This window comes from Athalia rosae, chromosome 2 (genome assembly GCF_917208135.1).
Source record: "Athalia rosae chromosome 2, iyAthRosa1.1, whole genome shotgun sequence".
In the NCBI taxonomy this organism is placed as follows: Eukaryota; Metazoa; Arthropoda; class Insecta; order Hymenoptera; family Athaliidae; genus Athalia; species Athalia rosae.
In genome coordinates this window covers 5,104,026-5,127,298 of record NC_064027.1, presented here as the reverse complement: position 1 = coordinate 5,127,298, position 23,273 = coordinate 5,104,026, and the positions used below count along the sequence as shown (strand labels likewise).

Genomic DNA, 23,273 nt, shown 5'->3' with positions numbered 1-23,273 from the left:
TTACACGCCACGGGACCGTGGTCTACCCGCCATTATATTTACTTCACTTTCTCGTTTATCGGCAAACTTTTCTAAAACTTTTTTTTCGGGATATCGTAAACCACCCATGCGGGTCCATTTCGCATCTGCACTCTGCACCGCCATCCGGTCTGACGGTGACTTCTCATCCGGTGTACATTTTCGGAAAACCCCTAGCATGCTGAAAATGATTTTTCCCAAACCGACGAATTTTCACGAGAGAATAAATGGGCGTTTTGTCTGTCTTTTTCAAGGTTTTTCGGGCCGATAAAATAGCTATAATTATCCAACCGAGCATTAGAGACGGTGGTACCGTCTGGCCATCGCCACAAGATACAGAATTTATACCGAATTTGACCTAATTCAGTATCGCTTCTAGTCGTACAAACTTATTAAAGCTCTCCGCTAATTACTCGGGATTCAGGTTTATTATTTATCGGGAGAGAACCGAATTTCCAGTTTCAATACATCTATAGTTACACAGATTTTGGCATCGTTATTATCGGATCGCGAACGAATGATCAGAGTTGTTTTCAAAGGTGGAAAAAATTGAACGAGTCATATGCACCGCGTAGAGCGCGGTGTCATTGTCAAGGTTGAAATAACTTCGCTTATGTATGTATGCGATAAATTACGCATGCCGCAAGTTCTTCGAAGGGGGGCTGGTCTACACGCCAACCCGTACCTGTCGATTGATCTGTACCTTTGACGTATCATTTTACGTTACATTCATATTTTGTTTAAACGAAAACTCGACTGAAATTACCTCCGTAGAATCTTGAGTTTTCGTTACGGCGTTGCCGCTGTGATACAACGCCTTCCGTTCAAACGTTGGGGTAGTTAGACAAATGATTAATTGAACGATCCATTATTAACAGAATCAGTAATATCGATCGCGATGCTCTTCCATAGCACTTTTGCGTCTTCTCCGCTATTCGCTGTCGTAACATGGGATTGTTATCACTGCAGTTTGAAGAACTCCGACCGTTGTACCCTGAAACGAAGCACATGTCACGTCGAATTACCCCTATAACTATAATGCGGATAATTAGAACTGCGACATTAATCACAAACAGTTAACTCTGGTCTATATTATGCATGAAGATACGAACTAGATCCTAGATCCACAAGATCCTAGATCGATCCTTCGCGATAGCGAAATTCTTCCAACAATAAGATACGCTGTAATTGGGTCAGCATCTAACAGACGCCATGAATAATGAAAAGCCCCGAATACGCGACCTACTGGACGAAGTAGGTGCTGTACGTAGGGTTGAATTTACGAAGGTTGAATTCTAGACGATATTTTTACCTTCTACACGCTTTTTTTTCACTCGCATGTTCGAGGTTATTTCAGCTGGACGTTGGTCTCTGACTCGAGAAATCATCAGCCACGTGACGAAACTTCCGAGTGATTTGAGTTGGATTGAAAAATAGGGATGAAGAATTCGGTACTCGCAGTTGATTTAAAATTTTTATAGCTGCAGGAATTCAAATTCCACATATTTGAATAACGTGGAGTCGAGATTACATCGAGGATCGAGATATCGAAGGATGACAACGGTCATTTTTAAAAAAAAAACAGAAAAAATCATTGCAACGTTTTTTCTGCAAATTTTTTCCAAGGCAGACCCGGCGACGTGTTGACGGAAACAATTTTCAATCGCTGGTGGAAATATATATTGTTGCATTTGTTAGTAGTCCAGGTAACCCGTACTGTTTGATATCAATCTGTTGTTTAGTTGAGTTTTGAAAGTGCCGCTAGACAGACGTGTCAAGACATATACCGTGCGTTTCAACTTTTGTGGAGTGCAAACGAGAAAGAAAAGAAAAGGAAAGGAGAAGACGAGCTTGCAGGAAAAATATTCCAGATAAACTGCCGAACTTCAAAGGTCGGTGATCAGCCACATTTTCCGTACTGCATCTTGAAAAAAATGTTCTTCACCAGTTCATCGCTCGTAGAAATTGACGCCGATTGAGGCACAGCTAAATTTTCCGATTTCAAATATTTTTTTTTTTTTTCGCGATCGTCCTTCCAACTCCGGAACGATTTCATCCAAAAATTCAGCTATTCTAGCGATTCGTTTTCAAAATTCTAAAAAAATGAAAAAATCCCCGTGGTCGAAAACGGATAAATATCTCTTCGTCCATAACAAAGCGCGCTGACTGGTTTCCCATAAAAAATGTTCAAATCGCTTCTCCGATTCAGCGCAAACCAAAAACACATCCCGTAAATAAATTCGACCGTTGGATGCCGGTCGTTGAAATCATATCGACACTCGATTGTTTCGACGGAAGAATAACGGTCAGTTGCCATGTCAAAATTGACTCGTTTACCTTGACAACGTGTACGACCGTAACGAAATTGAAAATTCTCATATACGCGCTATACATTTCCATAAAATTAATTGGGAAAAATCTCGTAAAATTAAGGTGAAAAATTTTTTCTCTTTCCCTCCAGTTTCAACGATGTTCAGAGCATGGATGGCAATCGGGTTGATGGCGGCGATCGCCGCCAACTGCGGACTCGCGTTTGTCGTAGACCGATCAGGTGAGCGCTGTAACAAAAAAAAATCCAACGTTATTCGAAAAGAAACCGCAACAACCGAGCGAAAAGAGAACGCATGGATTCATCGAAATTCTAACATGATTTTGCTTCATCAGCCGGTGCGTGGGATGCGGTGCCCAATTTGGACGCCGAACATGCGTCGTCGGTGGACCGGGTGTTGAATGGAAAAATGCAGGTGACCGGAATGGACAAGGTGTTGCAATCGTCCGATGCGAAAAAGTCAGCGAAACAAGCCGAAGAATTCGCGCCGGACGATACCTCCAGGGAAAAGCGATCGGAGGTCGTGATAATGGCGTCGGACGGCATTAGCCGCGGCACTAAATCCTTCAAGGAATCTAAGGACTCGCCGAATCTTCTGGTCGATGAAAATTCCGCCAAGGATTCCAGCCTGCCGCGAAACGTCGTGCTGCTGCTGATCGACGAGACTAGCCAGGACAAGGACGCGATGTGGAATTCCTTCAGAACGAAGCACGACTTCGCCGTCCAAGGATTGCTGCAGGTAAAACCGACGGATGACACCTAAAATTTCCGTCGCGTTTCGTTTTCTCCATGAATTTTTATCCAGAGCTGCCGCAACAACGAGATCAACCCGCTGAAATTCAATCGCGGAAACGACGCGACGGCCCTCGGCAACAAGGACTGCGAGTGCGAGCATTTCCTGCGCGCCAACATCGGGGCTCTTCTCTCCTGGGCTCGCCACGCCAAGGTGATGACCACCGGAGCGGTATCCGCCACCAATTTCTCCATCCCCGCGGCAATCGGCTACGATGGACCGGTGAGCATCAACGAAGCTGAGGACAACGGCGTGAAGCGTGAAATCCGCCGCCCCAAACCCGAGTTCCACGACGCCTGGCGCCTGATCGACTTGGACAGACAACCCGGAGCTTCCAAAATGGAAGGTCAGTCGTCGGGGGTGTTTCGAGGAATCCTCGCGATCGGAGGGGCAAAGAATTTTTATTTTCACGCTTTACAGGAGCGACGAGCTACGACGGCATGTGGGACGTATTTGACATGTTCTCGAGGATCCGCATGGCCTTCTTCAGGACCCTGCTGGACTCGCTTGACGGTAACCGCGGAGCCCAAGACGACGAATTCGCCCCTCGCCGACCGTCTCCTCCGCAGTCAAACCTCGTCGACCTGGTCAGCGACACCGTCAAGGAACTGAAGTCCGCCTCCAACGAGAAGGGATACATGCTGGTTGCCGCCGCCCCTGGAAACGATCTCTCCTCCACCGTCGATCTGCTGAACCGCGAGGTACGCGCGACCCGCTTCATTTCTCCCCCCCCGACAACAAATTCAAAACTCCGGACACGGTGCAACTCCGCAGACCTGACTTTCCCCGCGTATACTGCCCACGTGCACGCGTTGCCAATCCGCACAGATATATATATTTATAATATATGTGAAACTCGAAAGTTGCGTAGGTTAAGATTTCATAATTGACCTCGCGATGGAACCGAATCATCTGTGGGTCCACCCGTTTATTGATTGGCGTGCGATTCGACGATTTCAAATTTTTCCTAATATTTTCCAAACGGTGCGCCGATCCCCAGATATCGCCGAAGGACACGCTGCTGGTCGTCGCCGGTATCTGTTCCGCTGACAAGAAGCCGGTACCGTTCTACGCCAGCGGACCTGGAGCGAAGTCCCTGCTCGAGGCCCGTTCGGTCTGGGATCTTCCGGTCGCCATCAAGACCGCGGTGACCGGAGGCTGCCGGGGCGCCGGATGCAGAGTTCGACGACACGAGCAGACTCTGCCCGTCCTCTCCCGCGCCGCCGCTCCTCTGATTCCGGCCGGCGAGGATAGCGTCCCGAATCTCCGCAGGGTCGAGCGACAGGACGAGGCGGTACGCGGATCGTCGGAGATTCCGACGAACTTTTACCCTCGGGCTTTTTACCGCCGGTGTTGAAACCTTTTTTTCTCTTCGCAGGCTGCCGCGGGTTCGGGAATTTCCGCCGACGCCGTCACCCTGATGCTAAGCCTCGCGACTTCCGTCGTCGCGACGCTCGCTGTCAAATTTTAGGATTTCGAGCCCGCCGGACCCCCACCACGACCCTCCCCCGACTTTCTCCAACGGCGTCCGACCCCCAAACTCGCATCGCTCCATAGACCGGCTCATCGGAGGTTCACCCTTGAAATTCCTGTTGCGAAAATCCTGCACCTTATCCTTTTTTCTGGCCGAGATCAGACTCCCCGGACATCGATCTCCAGGAGAGCGGACGGGATTTCGAAGGATTCCGTCCTCGAGGATCGTCGAATTTCCACCGGGAGCAATTTTACCGGCACGTTCATCGTTTCGTTGACTCGAGAGGACATGGTTCAATTTTTCGTCCTCGAACAAAACCAATCATACTTATCCAATGTAATGAGATAATCAAATTTTGTCTACGTTCTTGTGTGTCGTTTAAAAGCGTCGAATAAATGTTTGCGTTCGATTTTTGTTCGCTTTGATTTCAAACTTTCGACGAATCGTAGCCGTCGTAATTCCCCGTCGATTCCTCGTCGTCGGCCGGAATTTCACGAGTGGATCATGTACGGGTGGATAGAATTGCGGCGGATTTTAATTAACTGGAAAATTAGAAAGCGTAAATGCGATCGCGACGCACGGGTCATCCAGCTCACGTCTGATGTTAATACATTAATAAATTCCCAATTAAACTAATTACTCCGATACATGAACTGCCGAACGTACGTCCTTATCGCGATTTTTATCGCCAGGTTTTTCTTCGATAAAAATTGCCGGAACCTCCGCGTCATCGAAAATAGTATTTGCTGCACACGTCGGACATGTTGGAATAAAATTAAACGACCTAATAAATCGAACGAATCGCAACGACGAATTCAGTCGAGAGTCTGCGCGGTCACAGCGTGTTTTAATGAGTAGGTAGGTAATTAGGTACTTCTTTCGGATGACGTTTTTGTTCAGAACTTCACCGCTATTCGACTACAGATGAATATGAATGGAATCGTACGGCATCTGGATCGCGAACGACCCCGTGTGACCGGTTGCAAATCGATCCGACCTTGAGAATATTAATCGAACGTTCGCGATTTGCGGTCAGAGGATATCATCTGATCGCAAAAATATTTTGCTCCTCGGGACGATGAATTGTTTTCACGTCGATCGGAGCGTGAAAAATTTTGTTTTTTTTTCCAAAAACGAACGTTACTTTCGTAGAAATAGAATAACCGGGCCCGGGATAAAAGTTGGGTTCCAACGAACCTTCTTGATCGAAAGGATGACGTAACGACGAGCTACATATTCAGACGACCGATGTCCCTGTTAATAATAGTCGCAACGTTCCACCGAAGAACTCTATACCTACTCCGAGTACAGAATGTGGTAAATTAACTCGTCTCAAATTGGTATTATGTATATAATGTATGTAAGCGCAACTAGAAATCACGAGTTTCTGTAACAATAAAGGCCGGTAATTCCACCGTTGCTCAACAGCGTAGAGGATTCTTGCGAGTTCGCGTTCGCGATCGTGCAAAAATTGATACGAAATTTTCAAAACGAAACCGAACCGCCGACTCGATATCTCATGATCTACCAAAAATCCGATCGATTCGCGAACGGAATTGAGCTTATCGAGTCACCTCTGCGGTTTTCCTCGAAGATTTGAGGAGCGAAGAAGATGGAACGGGTGAGGAAGTAAGTCGGTCAGTCGCTCGGACGCGTCCGAAAAATCATCGACGACTTTTAGATAGCGGATCGCCGTTAACGAAATACAACGGAGAAAGTCAGAGGGGTATCTCTCGGTTGCAACGACGATCGACGATACGTCCGTAAGCATCTAGCGAAAATGAGAGAAAACGGTTTTCGACAGCGGTGCAGCGAGAAGGCGAATAACGTAGATCGTCACGTGAACGATATGTGGCTCGTAATCAGTTTTTCCGTCCATCGCATAAAAACGCGATAATGGAACGATTTGCGCACGTCGCAACGTCCGGGGAAAACCAACGCGTTCTTGTTTTCGAGTAAACTGCACGATTTCGTTGCTCCGGAGAAGGACGTGATTATTTCCGGATCTATTTTCAACAGCGGTACTTAACGTTCGCATTACTCGACGGCACGCCGTCGAGATCGACCAAAAATTGACCGAACAATTGGCCTCCGAGTACAACGACGTCTGATAAAGCCCGAACGACTCTTTGAACCTGTTTCACGTTGGATTACAAAAAATCGTAGGCGAAGATGGCCTTTAATCGCAGCGCGGGTACGACCACCTCGCGGGTCAACATTAATCGGACGGACCTATTTTCACGTGCGTAATTCCTAGGACGCCGAGGCAGCTACACATGTACAAAGGTTGTAACGGAGATGAAGAACTGCCAGTCTGCAAACCGCATGCATATTTTATTAGATATACCGTAGACAAGGTCGAACGCTTTGTTCGTAGTTATACAACGCGATGCGTATAAATTTTATTACACTACATTACACGCTTTGCAAAGCGGCTAGAAAATACCCGACATCTTTTTTTTTTTTGTTTTTTTTTCTACTCGTTTTTTCCTACCGTTTTCTTTGTCACGATATCCGAGCTTTGCTTCGCACGATTCCGCGACATCGTTCGCGCGTCTCACCGATGTAAAAAAAAAAAAAAAAAAAAATGATACAGTCGGATCAATTTTTATTCAACGATCGGACGGATCGATCTCGCGAATACGGTTATAGCCGATTAGGTATTCGATGTTGGAATTTGGAAATGAAAAACCGACTTTTCTCGCGCGTACCCACAGCTGCATCTGATCGGAGTTTTTGGTTTTCTCGTGTCGTGGACATCGTCCGAGTATCGCAAATAGGGGGAATACGGGGGGGTACCGAGATGTGAGGGGCCCGTGTTCCGTCCGCTGGTGGGGCCCCGTGGGATATAAGGAGAACCGGTCCCAGATACAAGAGTCCCACTCTCTGAATTTCGCGCAGACTGCACCATCGTCACCCCGCATTTCTCTACGCGTATACAACATTCATCTGCAGTCGGTTACTAACTACGATAATCAGAGTCTACAGTGTTGTGTTTACTCCGTTGATTCGGTTGCTTATATTTTGTACGTTCGCGAGGTCGATCACCGCCGACAAGGTAAGAGCAAACGCTAATTTGATCGATTCTATAATCTCTTCTTTTTTTTTTTTTTCTTCACTTTTCCGTGCGACCAGGTCGTCCGTCCGGTTCTAATCGTAGATTCCGTCGCGACTATTCATCTCGGATTCGTATGACCCAGTTTACCGTTCCGTATATAGAACGATATCGATCGATCGAAGTTTTATATTCTTAATTGAAATCTCTTTCTACCCCAAATCATAACGCGACGGTGCGACAGCGAATGCAGTTCGGATATCCACCTCCTTTTTCACCCTCCACCGATCGTCTATCGATCTCTGGAAAGTGCAAACTGACATTTGAATCGCGGGTGAAAGATTCTTCCTCGCCTTCGGAATATCGTGTCCTTCGCGGTACCGAATTGCTCAATTTTGTTTTTTTTTTTTTCTCAACGCGATCGTCGGGCTCCAAATTTCGCTCGTGGGACGACCACGCGATGGCCCGTTTCCTAAAATTATCAAAATTAGCGCGTCGAGGCTAATAGACGGCTTTATTGTTCACTTCATATATTTTCTGCTCATGTAAAAAGTGGAATAATATTCGCCTTTTCGTAACTGGGGCTGAGAGCAAAACTACGAATCTCCGACTCACGTATTTGTGGCGTTTATCAAACGCTACCGCAGAGAGAAAGTACAGAAGGTGAGCAGCGGCAGCGGCGCGTTCAACCTTCGTGACTCATTGTCGGTCGAAATTTTGTGTAATAATTATCTTATTATAATACCGATTACATGATCGTTGCCCCCGAGGGGACTTCTGACTGCTCATAAAAAATGCAAAACTAATTTTATCACCAGTCCGTTAAACGTGAAACAAGTTCTGCAACTATCGTAAGTGGCCGGGCTTATTTAATGTTATCGACCTACATAATGATAATAATTAATACAAGTTTCGGTCAGAAACTGGACTCATTTTTATTGCAACTTTTTTTCGTACGGAGAGAAATTTGGAGAGAGAAAAAAAAATATATATACACCTCGTCGCTTCAATTATTTCACGGTATCAAAAATTGAGAAAACTATTTTCCGTCGCACGTCGCGTTCGAAAGCGACCGTGTATCGGAAATTACCGTAAAAGCCGAAGTGAATGCGGCGCGATTATTTACGGTCACCGATAACCACGCCGCTGGATACTTTTCCCCGCTAATGCAAAAAATGAGAAATAAAAAAAACTTGACATCCGATTGTTCGTCCTCGCCTGACTCGGTCGATCAGAGACACGTCTCTTTTACATTTCGTAACGCGATAACTCACGTCGATCGAAATTCTTGCGTAAAAACAGCCGCGAGAATTTCTCCAGATTTTTTTCATTTACGAAATTTTTCCACCTCGTAATTTGCGTAGGTAATTTCGCAATATATGAGTTGGGAGAAGAAGAAGAAAAAAAAAAAGAGAACAAATATTTAGAAACACACGCAATAATGGCTCGGTATCCTTCCGACGCAGTTCTATACCAACTCGAAAATAAAATACGTATGATGCAATAATATCATACCGAGCACACCTGTCTAGCTCGTCGCGATACAACGCGCGTTACCGGCTCCGCCGAGCTATTAATAATTACGCAATATCATACCTCTCCGCAAGTTTCAACACTGCAATTTGAGAAAGGGTGAATGAATCTGCGTTCATATATATATATATATATATCCAGAGAATCTGGGACCCATTAATCCGTCCGATGGGCTCAATAATTTTTCAAACTATACGCAATCCGACGAATCCCAAAAAGACGTCGATCGTCTTCTCCATTTTTCATCATTTTACCCGCTTCGATTTTTATCCTATGCGATATTCGAAGGAAGGAAGATTAAACTCCGCTATTGAAGATACAAAATAGAGCCACGATACGACCAGATTCACGATCATCGTGTTTACAGATGTTGCTGATACAGCCTTCGGAGGAGATGTCCAAACAGATCCGGGTCGAGTTGAACGAAGACCCGACAACCCGGCAAGCCGATCTTGCGACCATAAAAGAATGGCTGGCTAAGCAGCCTCATCTACCGACTTTCGATGGTAATCGTCGTCGTACTTTTTTTACCATCTCGTCTATAACGCGCCTCTTATTGTTGAAGAAGAAAAAAAAAGTTTAAAAATCAAGCAATTCGACGGAAAGCCCCGCGGCGTGTACGATTAACTGGTATTTTTATACGCGGCAAACTCGTTGGCTGAATTAAACCGAAGAATTCGAAGCCACGGAGAAACATCTTCGACAGCTCCGTGCATAATTGTTCTTTTTTATTGCGGACAATTATAATCTGTGGCGATACTTCTTTAATTCTCTTCATTATCTTCCACAGACGACAAGAGGCTCATGACCTTTTTACGAGGTTGCAAATTCTCGTTGGAAAAATGCAAAAGAAAACTCGACATGTACTTCACGATGCGATCCGTGGTGCCGGAATTTTTTTCCCAGAGGGACGTCACCAGGCCAGAGATGAGAGCTGTCACGGATGTGATGTGAGTTCGATAACTTTGCGCCTTTTTTTTTTTTTTTTCACAAAGAAGTTTCAAATTAGACGCGAAAGTCGAATCCCTGTAATGAAACAATCACCTCTCGCTATCTCTTGATGAAATTTAGCCAGCAATTTCTCTGATCAGATTCCCTTATCTCAATTTTCGCAGCCAAGTTCCTCCGTTGCCTGGTCTGACGAAGTCCGGACGTCGGGTGGTGTTGATGAGGGGAATCGACAAGGACATCAGTACGCCGAACGTGGCGGAGGCCATGAAACTGGTGATGATGATCGGGGACATCCGTCTCACGGAGGAAATAACCGGAGTCGCCGGCGACGTCTATATACTGGACGCTTCCGTTGCCACCCCAACGCATTTCGCCAAATTCACGCCCGCCATGGTCAAGAAATTTCTGGTTTGCGTACAGGAAGCTTATCCGGTCAAACTGAAAGAAGTCCACGTAGTCAACGTCAGTCCGCTGGTCGATACGATTATAAATTTCGTCAAACCTTTCCTCAAGGAAAAAATCAGGAACAGGATATTCGTACACAGCACATTCGACACCCTCTACGAACACGTGTCCAAAGATATCCTGCCCACCGAATACGGCGGCGACGCTGGACCCATCCAAGCCATCCACGGTAACCGCGTTACAGTACATTTTTCATATCTAGCGAACCCTCGAAAAATTCACCTACAAAAACAATCCTCCTCGGACGCCTCCGTGTTAAATTGTCTTTCGATCTTTCAGAGGCTTGGATAAAAAAGTTGGAAGAATACGGCCCCTGGTTCGCCGAGCAAGAATCCGTAAAAACGAACGAGGCTCTTCGCCCCGGAAAACCAAAGACGCAAGATGACCTCTTCGGACTGGACGGTTCCTTCCGTCAGCTGGTCATCGACTAGATTCGCGGACTTTTCTCTCTATCTCTGTTTACCCTCACCTCCTTTTATATATATATATCCATTTCTTCTCTTCTTCACGCCTTCGATCGATCGCGACTCATTTATCCTCCAATTACGAATAAATGAATTTTATTAAATAACTCTCGCCGGATCGATGCAACGTCAATTCGTACGCACGCACGTCTGTTCCATTTAATTTTTAGAATTACCTAATTAATATAATATATTTCGTTATTTTTATCGCACTTATAATATTTACATCACGTGTTACCTGTTTTTGCTGTACATACCTACACTCATGTCTCGTACATAATTTTGTACAAATTAGCGTCTTCCGTACAAGTAAAAGTGGAAAAAAAAAACAAAAACAAAACCGTCACACCTGCCGTTCTGATTTCGAATAATTTCCGTCACAGTCCCGCAGTCGGTCGCCGAGGAGCGTTGTTCTTTTTTTTAGAAAAGTATCCGCAGCCGATCGGCCCCGTGAAATTGCCCATTTTTTTAATCGATCGAAAGTACGTACCGCACAAAGTGGGCTCTCGCTACACGGCTCGACCGTTTCTTTCGTCCGAGCGCACGATTTATTTGAGGAACTTATTTCGAGGTATTGAGTAAGAAGCGGACAAAGATTGCCGCAAATATGACACGCCCGTTGGAGAAAGTTACATTCTAAATGGTAATAGTACAGAGTACTTAGTTATACTCGAGCGACGCTCGTTCCCCTTTCGATCACGCCGTTTGTTTTTCAACGATAATCAGTTGGCGTTACGTAAATTTCAGTCTTTCGCCATTTTCTTTCCGTTCGCATGAAAGTTCGAAGGGGTTTACCGCCCCCTCGTTGTCGGCCAGCTCGATAATTCCGCAGACGAAAAATCCAGCTGGAAAAAAAAAAAACCTTTCGAGATTTTTATAGTTTTTTGTCGTACCTTTAATGAAATTTTCGAGGAAGGAAAGAAGAGTTTTTAGCGTAGATGAAAAACAATCGTCCGAAATCTTCGCTGGACTGAGGAATTTGTTGACGGTCGGGGAGAAGGTATATACACAATAGCGTACGTCATGGAATGGCGTAAAGTAGGGACTTCTCCGTCGCCTCAAAGTAAATTACGGCGATTACGTTGCGAGATGAACAGTCTCTCACGATTTACACCGGTGAATGGATGCGGCTGTACGGTCGACGCGGTGAATAAAATAACGCTTAGAATATTCAATTAATATTCTCCGAAACTTTGGTATTACTATGCTTGTTTTTTTTCTTCTCGTCTCGACTCTCTTCGGTTCTCGTTGAAAATTATTCGCATTATTTTCCCAAGTGCGCCGGTTGGTCGAAGAGCAGGTATCTAACCGGTGGCGAAGCTGCGCTTACCTGGAGCAAAATGGAAAATCGGCCGAAACAACGTCGGTCGAACGATGTTAAGGTGAGTTCGAACGAACGTCGGAAAAGTCTCACCTTTCTTCGTCGGTTCCGCGCAGGGTTCCGGTCACGTCCCGAAACAGACGCAACCTACTCAAGGAGTAGGTAGCTACCGGATTAAGGATGGCTGGTTAAAATTCGGCGTGCGGAGATCCGAAGAGATTATCCATCCCGCGAGTCCTGTTCTACGTAAGAGACGGAATTTTGAGAATCGTAAAATTTACGGCTCACTCGACGCTGCGCAAAAAAAAATACCCACCCTTAACTGGTCATGGAACTAAAGGGGGTTCTCTTTCTTCTTCGCGCCTATGAGCTTCCGTTTCGAAGTTCGGAAAATCCGGAAGGAAGTGCATGAAGGGATTTGGAAGGGTGAAACAAAAGTTAATTCGCACGAGTTTGTTTCCTCGCGAAGAATTTTGAATCGCAAGTTGCCAACGTTTTCGTTTAGTTGCCAGGAAATTACATTTTCTTCCGAGTGATTAAGTTAAAGTTGGTGAATTATAAAATTGTCGAAGTTTCGCAGAGAAGCTTCTAAGAAGGTTAACTTAACACTGGATGAGCTTTACAAAGTGTAAAACTCGGTCTCGCGGATTACCGTTTGTACGTTTTTTCTTTCTTTTTTTTTTTTCTTGCTTTTCTTTTCTTTTTTTTTACTGTGGAAAACAGCGTAGTCGCGGTTGTCTTCCTGCGATGTAAGTTTGTTTAATTTTTGCGTTGGTGGAAGAATCGCACGGTTTACATCGGCGGAACGATTGGCTTCGAATGACCGCTATGTTGTGGATGCACAACCGTTGCATGTTGATGCTATTCATTCCGTAACATGAATCCGATTATCTCGATTGTACCTTCTATTCTGCTTAGCTTATCCGATTGAACTCGACGCCTTGGTACGCGACGACGTATTTTATAATTGTGAGATCGGGCTGTCTTGTGAAATCGCAATGTATAAACGTGGTTGTATGATTTTTATTTATTGTTCGTTGGTTTCTGTCCTCTTCGGGAGAAGTGTCCAATCCTTCGAAAATAGAACCGATCGTGGTGAGAAAATCTTATAACTTTTTATTTCTCAAACGAACATTGCACGCGCTGCATGACATCGTGTTACTCCGAGCTTTTCCAGATTTTCTTTTTGTGATGTATGGAAATACGACGGAATACTGGGGGAAGAATAATCGCTTTTGGGAGAAGAATCAACCTTTCTTTTAAATCAAGTTTTATGCGCTATTTTTATGTAATTTTATGTAAGTCGGGTAGCCGCAGCGTAGCGCTTTGTTGTGAGACGTCACCTTCGGGGCTGAGCAGAGGTGACACCCCACAACAAACCGGGCGCCCGTGGCTATGCTGACTCCAGCTAAGCTTGGGCTCCTTCGTAGACCGAGAAATTCGAATATTTCGACCCACGCATGGATTGCCACGAATCAAAGCGGGTCTACGACTGAAACCACTCGATATGTCTTATAATTTTTCTGCTCCCAACAGCGAATAATTAATGATTACTCGATCGATTGCATGAGTAGATGATTTTGGCTTCCAGATTTGGATTCCTAAGCTGATTATGTGTGAGATTACCCTTGAAAAGCCAAAGGAAAAGATCGATTTTTGAGCAAAAAAAAAACAACTCTTTTAATTGAGTTTAATACCATTTTCTTACGTATTTTGATCTCAGGAATCCGAATCTGAAAGAAAAATTGACCTATCTCCTAAATTGACCGAGTTATCGCAAATTTTCAGCTTTTTGGGGTCAAAAATAAAAAATTGATTTTTTAGTCTGTATTAATGTAATTTGAGCTCAGGAATTCGAATCCGAAAGCCAAATTGATCTATCTTCAAAAATGACGGAGTTATGCTCATTTTTTCGCGATTTTTGGTACAAATTTGAGGATATCTCAAAGGGAAAAAATCGTAGCTCAATTTGGACAACGGATTCGTGTTCCTGAGGTCAAAATACATAAGAAAAGTGCCATACGATCGATTTTAAAAAATAAAAATTTTTGGTCAAAATTTAAGATTTTTCCAAGGGGTACCCCTTACGATTTTTTCAAATTTTGACCGAAAATTTTTATTTTCTAAAATCGATCGTATGGCACTTTTCTTATGTATTTCGACCTCAGAAACACGAATCCGTTGTCCAAATTGAGCTACGATTTTTTCCCTTCGAGATATCCTCAAATTTATGCCAAAAAATGCGATAATTCGGCGATAACTCGGTCAATTTTGGAGATGGATCAATTTTTCTTCCGGATTCGGATTCCTGAGCTCAAATTACATTAAGATAGACTGAAAAATCAATTTTTTATTTTTGACCCCCAAAAGTCGAAAATTTGCGATAACTCAGTCAATTTTGGAGATAGGTCAATTTTTCTTTCAGATTCGGATTCCTGAGGCCAAAATACATTAGAAAATCATCATACAATCGATTTTAAACATACTTTATTTTTGGCCCAAAAATTGAAAAAATCCAAGGGCGGGACTATTGGATTTCTTTCGATTTTTGGGGTAAAAAATCCTTATCGAGTCTCATTCCTATTACAGTTTCCGAACCCGTGATCTCTGCAAAAGCATTATGCGCTTCCCTGCACTGTGGACGAGGTCAAGAATGTCTGCACCGTAAATTCTGGTGCACGAATCCCCCGTGTCCCAGCATGTTCTACTGCTCCAGTACACGCAGAGGTATAATCATCTTGACATCATTCAACCTTCGTCAAATCTACGCTCAAATAATAGTCGGTCCAAGGTATCCATCACTCGTTCACTATTTACAGAGGCACAGAAAGGTCCGACGTCCTGCGAATCGGTTCGCTGCAGTACGGGGTACATTTGCCTGGTCAAGGCTCGAAAGTGCTACTGGGATCAAAGTAATAAAAATTAATTTTTTCCCACTACCGACCTCATCCGACCCGGTAAAAATAAAAATTAACATTCGGTGAAACCCGAATGTGTTTAGGATGCAGAGTCCAAATAGCGCGTTGTGTTTCCAAACTGGAATACGAGGAGGATCCCGCTTCCTGCGTGGATATTCGATGTCCCGCTGGACGGCAATGCATCTTGAAAGAATCTCCCTGTGCTCAGCCACCGTGTAAACTGGTCCGAAATTGCGAACAAAAAAAAGGTGCTATTTTACATCCACGATAATTTCGTTCACTCGTGACCGTGATCATGCTATTTCAATTCTACATCCGACTCGCAGATGTTCAGATGTGGCACACCAGATGCAGGAAATTGGAATGTCCTTCGGAGTACGAATGCTTCGTGAGAAGACCGCCGGAGAACTGTTCGTCTACCGAAACGTGCGCTTATACATCGGATTGCATGACAGCTAACGGTGAGTCGAATTAGCCCACCGAAAATCAGGAAAACTATCTCCACTTTTGACAATTTTCTTTTTCCCTAGTCCACGAATTTTCACCGCATCAGAACTGCCCGGGTTGGGTATGCCCGCGTCACCAGACTTGCGTATCCACGGTTCCAAAATCCTGCGACACCAAAGCTGGGATTGACAACTGCCAAGCGAAACGCACCTGCCGTGGATTGTTCAGCGCTAATGACGCCACGTCTTCGTCGTCGCCGAATCTCATTTCTTCGACACCTGCGACAATCGCCAAGGCTGTTAGCGGGCCGTCGAATACAACTGAGGTAAAATCCGCGGCTGATATTTTCTACCTCGTTATCGATAGCCGTGCCATGGATGATCTTATTCAAGTTACCAGCGCCCGAAACAACGAAAGCGACGAAAAGGAATCGGACGAGACAATACGGAGCTCGGAAAGGATCGCCTCGAAACACGTGGAGAGACAGGGCTTTGATAACCACGACCATAAATCCATTTTCTTCGAATAATCTCAACGCAGTTGAGAAAGTTCGTTACAACGTGAGTTTTTTGAAATTAAACTTTGCTTTTCGTACACACCAATTAGTGCGTGAATTCTTCTCTTTCTAATGAGAGTCTCGTTTTTTTTCTGGAGATTTCAGGATTCTAACTCGAATTATCACCGCCAATCTCAGCGTCCCCTTTATCCCGTAAATCGGTTGACCTCGCCGGCTGACAACCCTGCCCTTGCATCTGCCTGGAATCAGACCGAGTAAGTAATTTTCGATCGGCTTCGACTCGATGCTCAGTCGGTCACCGATATTCGAAACAACTTCGTACGACAACCGAATGAATGACGAATTTTGAACGGCCCTAGCTGCAGGCGAAATAACAGCGTGCAATTCGAAACATGGAAATCTCGTCGCGCTCCGATTTATCAGACACCGATTTACGTCAGATCGATCGTGAGCGGTAACAGTCCCGGAGGAGGGAAATTTTTCGTTCGCGAGGAGCCGAGCGGCCCCTCGGTGACGGAATGGCTGGACCACCTTCGTTTGAAAACAGGAGTGGACGCCATTGACGTTTGGGCGAAACGGGCAGAAGAGAACAGAGGGTATAAGGTGAATCGGCGTATCGTTTCGCTGCCAAAACCAAAATCTCCTGATCGGTATATCGACGTAAACAATCGTGGCGATATTGCAGGAGTTTAACGAATGGCTGGCGTCCGTGGAGAACGCTCTGGGTCCTGTACAATTCGAAACTTGGTTCGCCGAGATTCAAAAACTGGCATCCGAGTATCTAGCCTTCCAGAGATGGCTCGCGAACCAGAGGAGGACGTCTTCTGGCTCCGGAAATAAAACGAACGGCGGCGAGGTATGTGAATCCTGTACCGTAAAGTACATCACCGCTTATTCGACGAAAAAAAATACGCCTGTCCTTTGAAAATATGGTTCAAATTCCAGGCGCCCGGTAACCCGGAGCCTTCGACTCCGCAGGATGAAAATCTTGGGCAGAAATCCAAGTCGGAAGGACCGAGTGAAATTTCTGGCGCCGCGAACCAGACTTCGCTACGGAGCCATGAAATTCCTCCCACCCCCGGGACGGAGGCGGAGGAGGGACGGATCGAAGATCAACGGCAAATAACGGATCCGGAGAAACATTTTGGGAATCTTAACAAGTCCCAGCGAGTTCCTTACCCGCAACTACGACCGGGGAGCAGCGTTGAAAATTCGACGGAGCCGGACGCTACTACAAACGCGTTGACTATCCCTACGCCGGAAGTGACGACACTCCCGCAACGCGGTGACGAAGCGAAGGCGAACGATATTTCGCAGTCTGGACGCAGAGTGAGTTTATAAGATGGAAGGATTCGCGCGGTAGATCGAAAACTGTTTACCAGGTGAGGTTTCTGTAAAATTGTTGTTTTTTTTTTTTTTTTGAAACATTTTCAGACCGATTTACGTCCGAATAATCGAGACACTTCGGATCCTGCTCGTGAAAAAGACGAGACTCGTCCGGAGAACGAGTCGATTGATCGGACGGTACAGGGCGAAAAACCACAGCGAAATTTTGGTTTTGAAAATCCGGAAAATGGGACGCTAACGGGATCCGGGAAAAATAATTCCACGCGTTATCGGCAGAAGAATGTAGGGACGCAAACGACTGGGGACGAATCAACCGACTCGTCGGTCGAACAACGCAAAAATATTCCAAAAGAAAAAAGTCCAAACGCCGATACACCGGATAAGAGAGATAAAAATGTTCTCAAAGAATCGGTCGCACCCCACCGTCACGATTCCGGAACGGATGTAGAAAAAAAAGTCCCTTTGAATCGAAACGCAACCACGGAGTCGATACCAGGTGACGCGGAACATGAAACCAGGCCTGATTCGGTGAAAGTGAACGACGGCGACGAATTTTCGTCGATACAGACGACTTTTGCACCGGGCAACTTTGCCTCACCATTTGGCGCATTGTTCGAGAAGAACGGAGATTCCGTAGCGAAGAGACCCTCCGAACCCTCGACGGAGCGGAGTCCGACTCGGCAAAAGGATCGTGGGGGACCTGGGAAGGATTCCGAATCTCCCTCGCAACAGCCGAACCACAAAACATCGAAGGCGTCGGATCCGAACGGCCCCGAGACTCGAGATAAGGAGTACGACGGAACGAAAGGGAAAGAGAATCCGACGAAGACTTACAACTTGTTCGTCCCCGCCAGCGAAGACGAATTTCGCGTCACGTCGCCCTGGGACATTCTGGGAGTTCTTGACCCCGAAAAACGAACTTATTACTCCCTACTCGGATTTTCCCCGGAGCGAGTCGATAACCGAGTGCAGATAATCCGCTACCCGTTCATCCTCTCGAGACCCGCGGTTGCCGGCGTATTCAACGCGTCCTCCCGTCAGGATCCCCAAAATTTTAACGCTCGACCCGACTACGGGGTCCGTGCTCCGCCGAATTCTGAATCGTTCTCGAATCCGTGGAAATTTAATCCCTCCGAGCGTTGGGTTCCGATCCTCCCGCGTCAGCAACCTCGTCCTCGCGAACTCGGACCGGAAGTTCCGGACCCAGGTATCGTCCCGCCGGGAGGAGCTGCGAATTTTAAACCGCCGTCGGATCAACGATCGCGAGAAAATGCGGGCGAATCGAGCGGAGCCGCAGGGGCGAAAGACGCCCCGAGAATCGACGGGGAGCTTCCTCGGGTTCTTTTCATCGACGCGCTGCTGGATAATTTCCAGAAGCAACTGGAAACGCGAGACCGTAAGGATAAAGGAGCCCGGGAATACTTCGTCCTGCAGACGCGCAACGGTCGGGATGAACCATATTTCACACCTGAGGGCTATCCGCGATATAAATTTCATCCATCAATCTTAGGAGCGGAATATCCCACTCCGATCGTAATACCTCTACAAAATCCGTATCCGAACAGGATAGCGTCCCGACAGCCTCCGAGCGCCGAGCCCCACGCGTTTTTTAATCCATCTTCGATAAATGGGGCAGTTTTTTCCGCCGAATTTCCGAGAATCCCCGCCCTTGAAGGAGACTTTGGAAAATCCGCGAACGATCCGAGTCCACGGGACTACGTGGACGCTTACATAGATTTTTTCATCGAAGACGCCTTGCCGAGAATGATTTTCGACGCTAATTTGGACGATGACGACTTTCGACAGGATCGGGCTGAACCGGAAGGACTCGGTTCACCGTCAGCACTGGACTCGTCGGCTGAGAATGAAGAACGAATATTTGGAAACCTCGAGGAGAGAAATTTGAAAAGCAGCGCCAATGGGAAAAATTCCGGTTCAAATTCTGAGGGTTTGAAAAATGTCCAATCCACAACTGTCGCGCGGACCGGGAATTCGACCATCGAATCAGCCGAGGCGAAAGAAGAGGAGGGAAATGCGGATTGCAGAGGCGAAAATGCGAAGGGAGCTTTGACTGCGATGGAGAGCGAAGATGAGGTACCAAATTATTCGTGTGAGCGATTTTAGCGCTTAATCATATTTCTTTCTATTCGATTGTCTGGACAGGAAAGTTCGATTTTGATGGAGACCTACAGACCCTATGCGGTGGACGACGAGCTCGTAGAGTATTACTACGCGGACAGTGATCAGCGACAGGAGGAGGAGCACGTCGAAGAAGAACCTCTGAAATTTCGTTACAGCGATAATTTGTCGGATCGGGAACTGAACGAGAGCATCCACGAGTCGGAGTACTACAACGATCGGACCTACTACGAGGAGGTCATTCCGGACACGGCTGCGGATCTTTTTCCCCAACCTTAACACCACGTAGTCTCAATCGCAAATATAAGTCACTCGCTTCCCCACCTACATTTCCGCGTCGAATAATTACCGTGAAAAAATCCAAAGAAGCACCTAAAAATAAAAACGTCGTAATACGTAATACCGTATGCAAATAATTGCAGAGAGTTTCGTCGATCGATGTAAGAACATGAAATAAATTTCACAGATCCCCTGCACCGACGACTGACGTGTCCCACGCATTGGTTTATTTATTTAATTATTCTTTTTTTTTTCAACAGGTGAGTTCGTAATCGGTTGTTTCGAAGTCGATTTCCGTAATTCCGGCGAAACGTTGAAAGCCCCGTGCGATCGGGAATTCCGAGATCCGAAGAAATATTGCAACGAGTTGAATAAAACGAGCGTTCCGTTCACGCGGCAAAATGGAAAACATCGTCGTACGTCGGTTACCCATAGTGCGATCGATTTGGCCGAGTATAAACCGGTAAATAATTTAAACCGGAGTAACTCGAGCCGTTAAATAATTGAAAAAGCTGTGACATACGACTAACGAGAACAAGAGAATCGTAGGGGTGATATGTGGGGAACACGTTGCACAGTTGCGATTTTCATTGGTCTTTACCTGCCCTGTGTCTACCCGCTCCGAAGATCAATGGCTATGAAATTGCGGCCGGAGCATTCGTACGTGTGACACGTGGTGAAAATTCACCCTTGAAAATCTGAAACTTTAACAGATAAAAGTAATCATCGCGTGACGCGCTATTTCGCGTCATTCGCCGCTCGAGTCGATGCAGGCGAAATCGGAGAAAAAGTGTTCGCTATTTCTTTTAATTTCGGAAAACAATTTCTTCGCTCACATTGTTACCGAAGTTCGAACAGTTCAACTGCAGCGCGGTGGCGTAACGATTTTCAAGGGCTCGAATAAAATAGACGACGCGATCGATTCAGACCGATTTTTTTCCATTCTCTAAGTTCGTTCGAAATTTTCGCGCAGCTTGAAACACACGTTTCAATGTCACCAGCTCGTTTTTTGTTCCCAAATAATTTTTACCACTTATTGTAATAAAAAAATTCTCAGCTTTTCGAATCGTCGATATCGTCAGCTCTTTTTTCTCAGTCGATCGACGGTTGTAGTAGAAAAAAAAAAAAAAAAAAATCCACGACCTTTGTAACATTTCTCAATAATTTTCCATCACCTTAAGAAAAACAATGGCTCTTTCAATCATTCGCCGTTATAAAATCGCTAACGACGCGACTTGTCAGCTGGCTTCTGAAAATCGAACCGTCCGATCGAATGTCAAAGATTTCCGCGAAATCGTTGCAAAATCGTCTGTACCGAGATCCTCTTGCACCCGTAAGGCGATAAAATGAACGGCGCGATGGTCGATAAAAAGTTAGAGATTTCTTGCGGGTTTACACCAACAAAAGCCTCAAGGGATCGGATACTACGTAGATAAAGTTCGGCCGGAGTTCGGTATCCCCGTTGGGTCGACGGGTAATTGATCTGGATAGAATTCGCGGCGAGTCTAACCGAATTTATTATGGTACCGATCCAACGACAGCTGATGGATACGTGCCCACTCCATTCATTTATATGGAGTCGAGTCGCTCGACAGGGGATTTTTCGAACGATCGCAAGAATCTAACGGAATCGTTTCGAACCGACCAGTGAGCGTATTTTCGAAAATTAGGCTCACGATCGCCTTTATCGAAATTAAGAGTTCAACAGAGATTCATCGCCATTACTCGTAATTACTTTTATCCTATCTTTGCAATTGCCGTCGCAGTTTACTGAAAATTACCTGACAATAACTGTACAGTGTATAACTATATGCGGTATAAATCGGCGTAATCAATCAGCGAGATGATGCAGAATGTGGACATGTATGACCCTTTGTTAGATAATCGTTTCTAACTAGAATCTCCGTCAGACGTAAGAACAATCGCGGAGATAAATCAATGGAACATTTGATGGCTCGGTAAATTTTTTGTGCGTTCCTTTTTTATCCTTTGTTCGATTCTTACGCGGCTAGTGGAAATCCCGACGGTTCGTGCGGTTCACCTTATCCTTCTCAATTGAATCATACTCGTTTCTGAAATTACGTGACTGTAATTATCCGTGGCCCTAAGCGGGTTGCAGTCGTCGGAAAAAAATAACCGACACGTACCGCGACGCTGTTGCTTCTTGTTTTCCAGTTTTCTCGTTTCCTTTTAATCAGTTATTCGCGGTAAAGGTGCGATTATGCAAGGAGGCGTTACCAGCCGACGATAATCGCTCGACAATTCATCAGTCGATTGACTAGCTGCCGAAGAAAACATAATGAGAAAAATTAAACGGCGATAGAAACCGGTGAAAAACAGAAAACAATCCTATGAAAATTACCGAAGAAGCGAGACCGTGATTTCGAATTGAATGAAAGAGAGAAAAAATCTCAGCTGCGAAGGTCACGTCGCGATTCAATGTACAGGAAATTCATCGAGATATCCATTATTTTGGGATGATAGATAGTTCGCGTACCTTATACCGTAATGTAAAAAGGTCAGTTGCTCGCCTTCGCCACTTTTGTGTAGCGAGAAAAAATAAAAAAAAAAAAACAATGTTTAACAAAAACCGCGAACTAATTTCAAAGTTAATAGAACAAAGAAACGAAAAAAGAACTGTGTCTGCAACGCGTGAGTATCTCATTAAGTGAATTAGAGCTGCAAATGTTCGAGTCAACACATTCATGGTACAAGATTGTTCCTAACTTACGACTCTAATTTACCGGCTATTTAATTCACGGTTGCATCTAATATCCCAATTCGGATAAAATCGTACAAGCTCAACGCGAGCCTCATTTTCAGGCGAACAAAGTCGAGACGACTTCGTTGGGTTTTATTTCAACCGACAGTTTGTCATTTGCGACTTCGATTCGGTGCACCGTATTCGGTCACGGGTCGAAACGATCGATGCGGAAACCGCTGACTCTTCTTATCCTTGTGTCAGTTGTCCGTCGATTGTTAAATTTTAATTAGCGACGAACTAACTTCCGCTAAATTTCTTCCGGGCGTTATCTCGACCCTCGTCGGGTGTCCCTAATCGTTCGATATCAACTTGTTGCGCGTCGTCTGTTTTCCGCCCTCCTGCAGCTGCACGAGAGGGGCGCAGCGGCCCGCCGGGATCGGCTTCTGTAACAAAATGTTAAGAGTCAAAGGAATAGTACCTACGATAAACAAAGAAACGAAAAAACGCGTTATAAGTTTA

The 23,273-nt window shown here is 45.5% G+C and overlaps 3 protein-coding genes across 5 annotated transcripts; all 3 read left to right on the top strand.

Moving 5' to 3' along the window:
- Positions 1-309: 309 nt before the first annotated feature.
- Positions 310-5,274, top strand: LOC105684538. The gene is made up of 7 exons (XM_048649398.1): positions 310-1,910; positions 2,480-2,569; positions 2,683-3,086; positions 3,153-3,486; positions 3,561-3,841; positions 4,141-4,434; positions 4,519-5,274. Exons 2-7 carry the CDS (start codon positions 2,488-2,490, stop codon positions 4,609-4,611), a joined length of 1,488 nt encoding a protein of 495 aa, XP_048505355.1. The 5' UTR covers positions 310-1,910; positions 2,480-2,487; the 3' UTR covers positions 4,612-5,274.
- A 2,204-nt stretch (positions 5,275-7,478) lies between these two features.
- On the top strand, positions 7,479-11,307 carry LOC105684578 (alpha-tocopherol transfer protein-like). The gene is made up of 5 exons (XM_012398038.4): positions 7,479-7,672; positions 9,570-9,708; positions 9,993-10,152; positions 10,318-10,787; positions 10,898-11,307. The coding sequence occupies exons 2-5, from the start codon at positions 9,570-9,572 to the stop codon at positions 11,047-11,049; spliced, it is 921 nt and encodes a 306-aa protein (XP_012253461.2). The 5' UTR covers positions 7,479-7,672; the 3' UTR covers positions 11,050-11,307.
- Positions 11,308-12,155: 848 nt separating this feature from the next.
- LOC105692378 lies at positions 12,156-20,262 on the top strand. Of its 3 annotated transcripts, XM_048649456.1 has the most exons (14): positions 12,156-12,278; positions 12,360-12,464; positions 14,993-15,130; positions 15,223-15,315; positions 15,405-15,569; positions 15,648-15,782; positions 15,852-16,093; positions 16,161-16,328; positions 16,430-16,539; positions 16,645-16,888; positions 16,971-17,141; positions 17,231-17,614; positions 17,720-19,726; positions 19,796-20,262. In XM_048649456.1, the coding sequence occupies exons 3-14, from the start codon at positions 15,103-15,105 to the stop codon at positions 20,048-20,050; spliced, it is 4,002 nt and encodes a 1,333-aa protein (XP_048505413.1). In that variant the 5' UTR covers positions 12,156-12,278; positions 12,360-12,464; positions 14,993-15,102; the 3' UTR covers positions 20,051-20,262. The 3 variants fall into 3 exon arrangements, with proteins under 3 accessions (XP_048505413.1, XP_012266967.2, XP_012266966.2); XM_012411544.2 differs by having other exon boundaries at positions 12,164-12,464; XM_012411543.3 differs by lacking the exons at positions 12,156-12,278; positions 12,360-12,464 and adding an exon at positions 13,347-13,498.
- The last annotated feature ends 3,011 nt before the right edge of the window (positions 20,263-23,273 follow it).

What these genes read in the sequence shown, in the direction of transcription:
- LOC105684538 (XM_048649398.1), top strand. Translation starts at nt 2,488, where the DNA reads ATGTTCAGAGCATGGATGGCAATCGGGTTGATGGCGGCGATCGCCGCC. An exon ending in TCGATCTGCTGAACCGCGAG is followed by an intron (nt 3,842 to 4,140) that starts GTACGCGCGACC and finishes GCCGATCCCCAG; the next exon opens with ATATCGCCGAAGGACACGCT. An exon ending in TCGAGCGACAGGACGAGGCG is followed by an intron (nt 4,435 to 4,518) that starts GTACGCGGATCG and finishes TTCTCTTCGCAG; the next exon opens with GCTGCCGCGGGTTCGGGAAT.
- LOC105684578 (XM_012398038.4), top strand. Translation starts at nt 9,570, where the DNA reads ATGTTGCTGATACAGCCTTCGGAGGAGATGTCCAAACAGATCCGGGTC. An exon ending in TCATCTACCGACTTTCGATG is followed by an intron (nt 9,709 to 9,992) that starts GTAATCGTCGTC and finishes TATCTTCCACAG; the next exon opens with ACGACAAGAGGCTCATGACC. An exon ending in AGAGCTGTCACGGATGTGAT is followed by an intron (nt 10,153 to 10,317) that starts GTGAGTTCGATA and finishes CAATTTTCGCAG; the next exon opens with CCAAGTTCCTCCGTTGCCTG.
- LOC105692378 (XM_012411543.3), top strand. Translation starts at nt 13,402, where the DNA reads ATGTATAAACGTGGTTGTATGATTTTTATTTATTGTTCGTTGGTTTCT. An exon ending in AAATTGCGAACAAAAAAAAG is followed by an intron (nt 15,570 to 15,647) that starts GTGCTATTTTAC and finishes TCCGACTCGCAG; the next exon opens with ATGTTCAGATGTGGCACACC. An exon ending in CGATGGAGAGCGAAGATGAG is followed by an intron (nt 19,727 to 19,795) that starts GTACCAAATTAT and finishes TTGTCTGGACAG; the next exon opens with GAAAGTTCGATTTTGATGGA.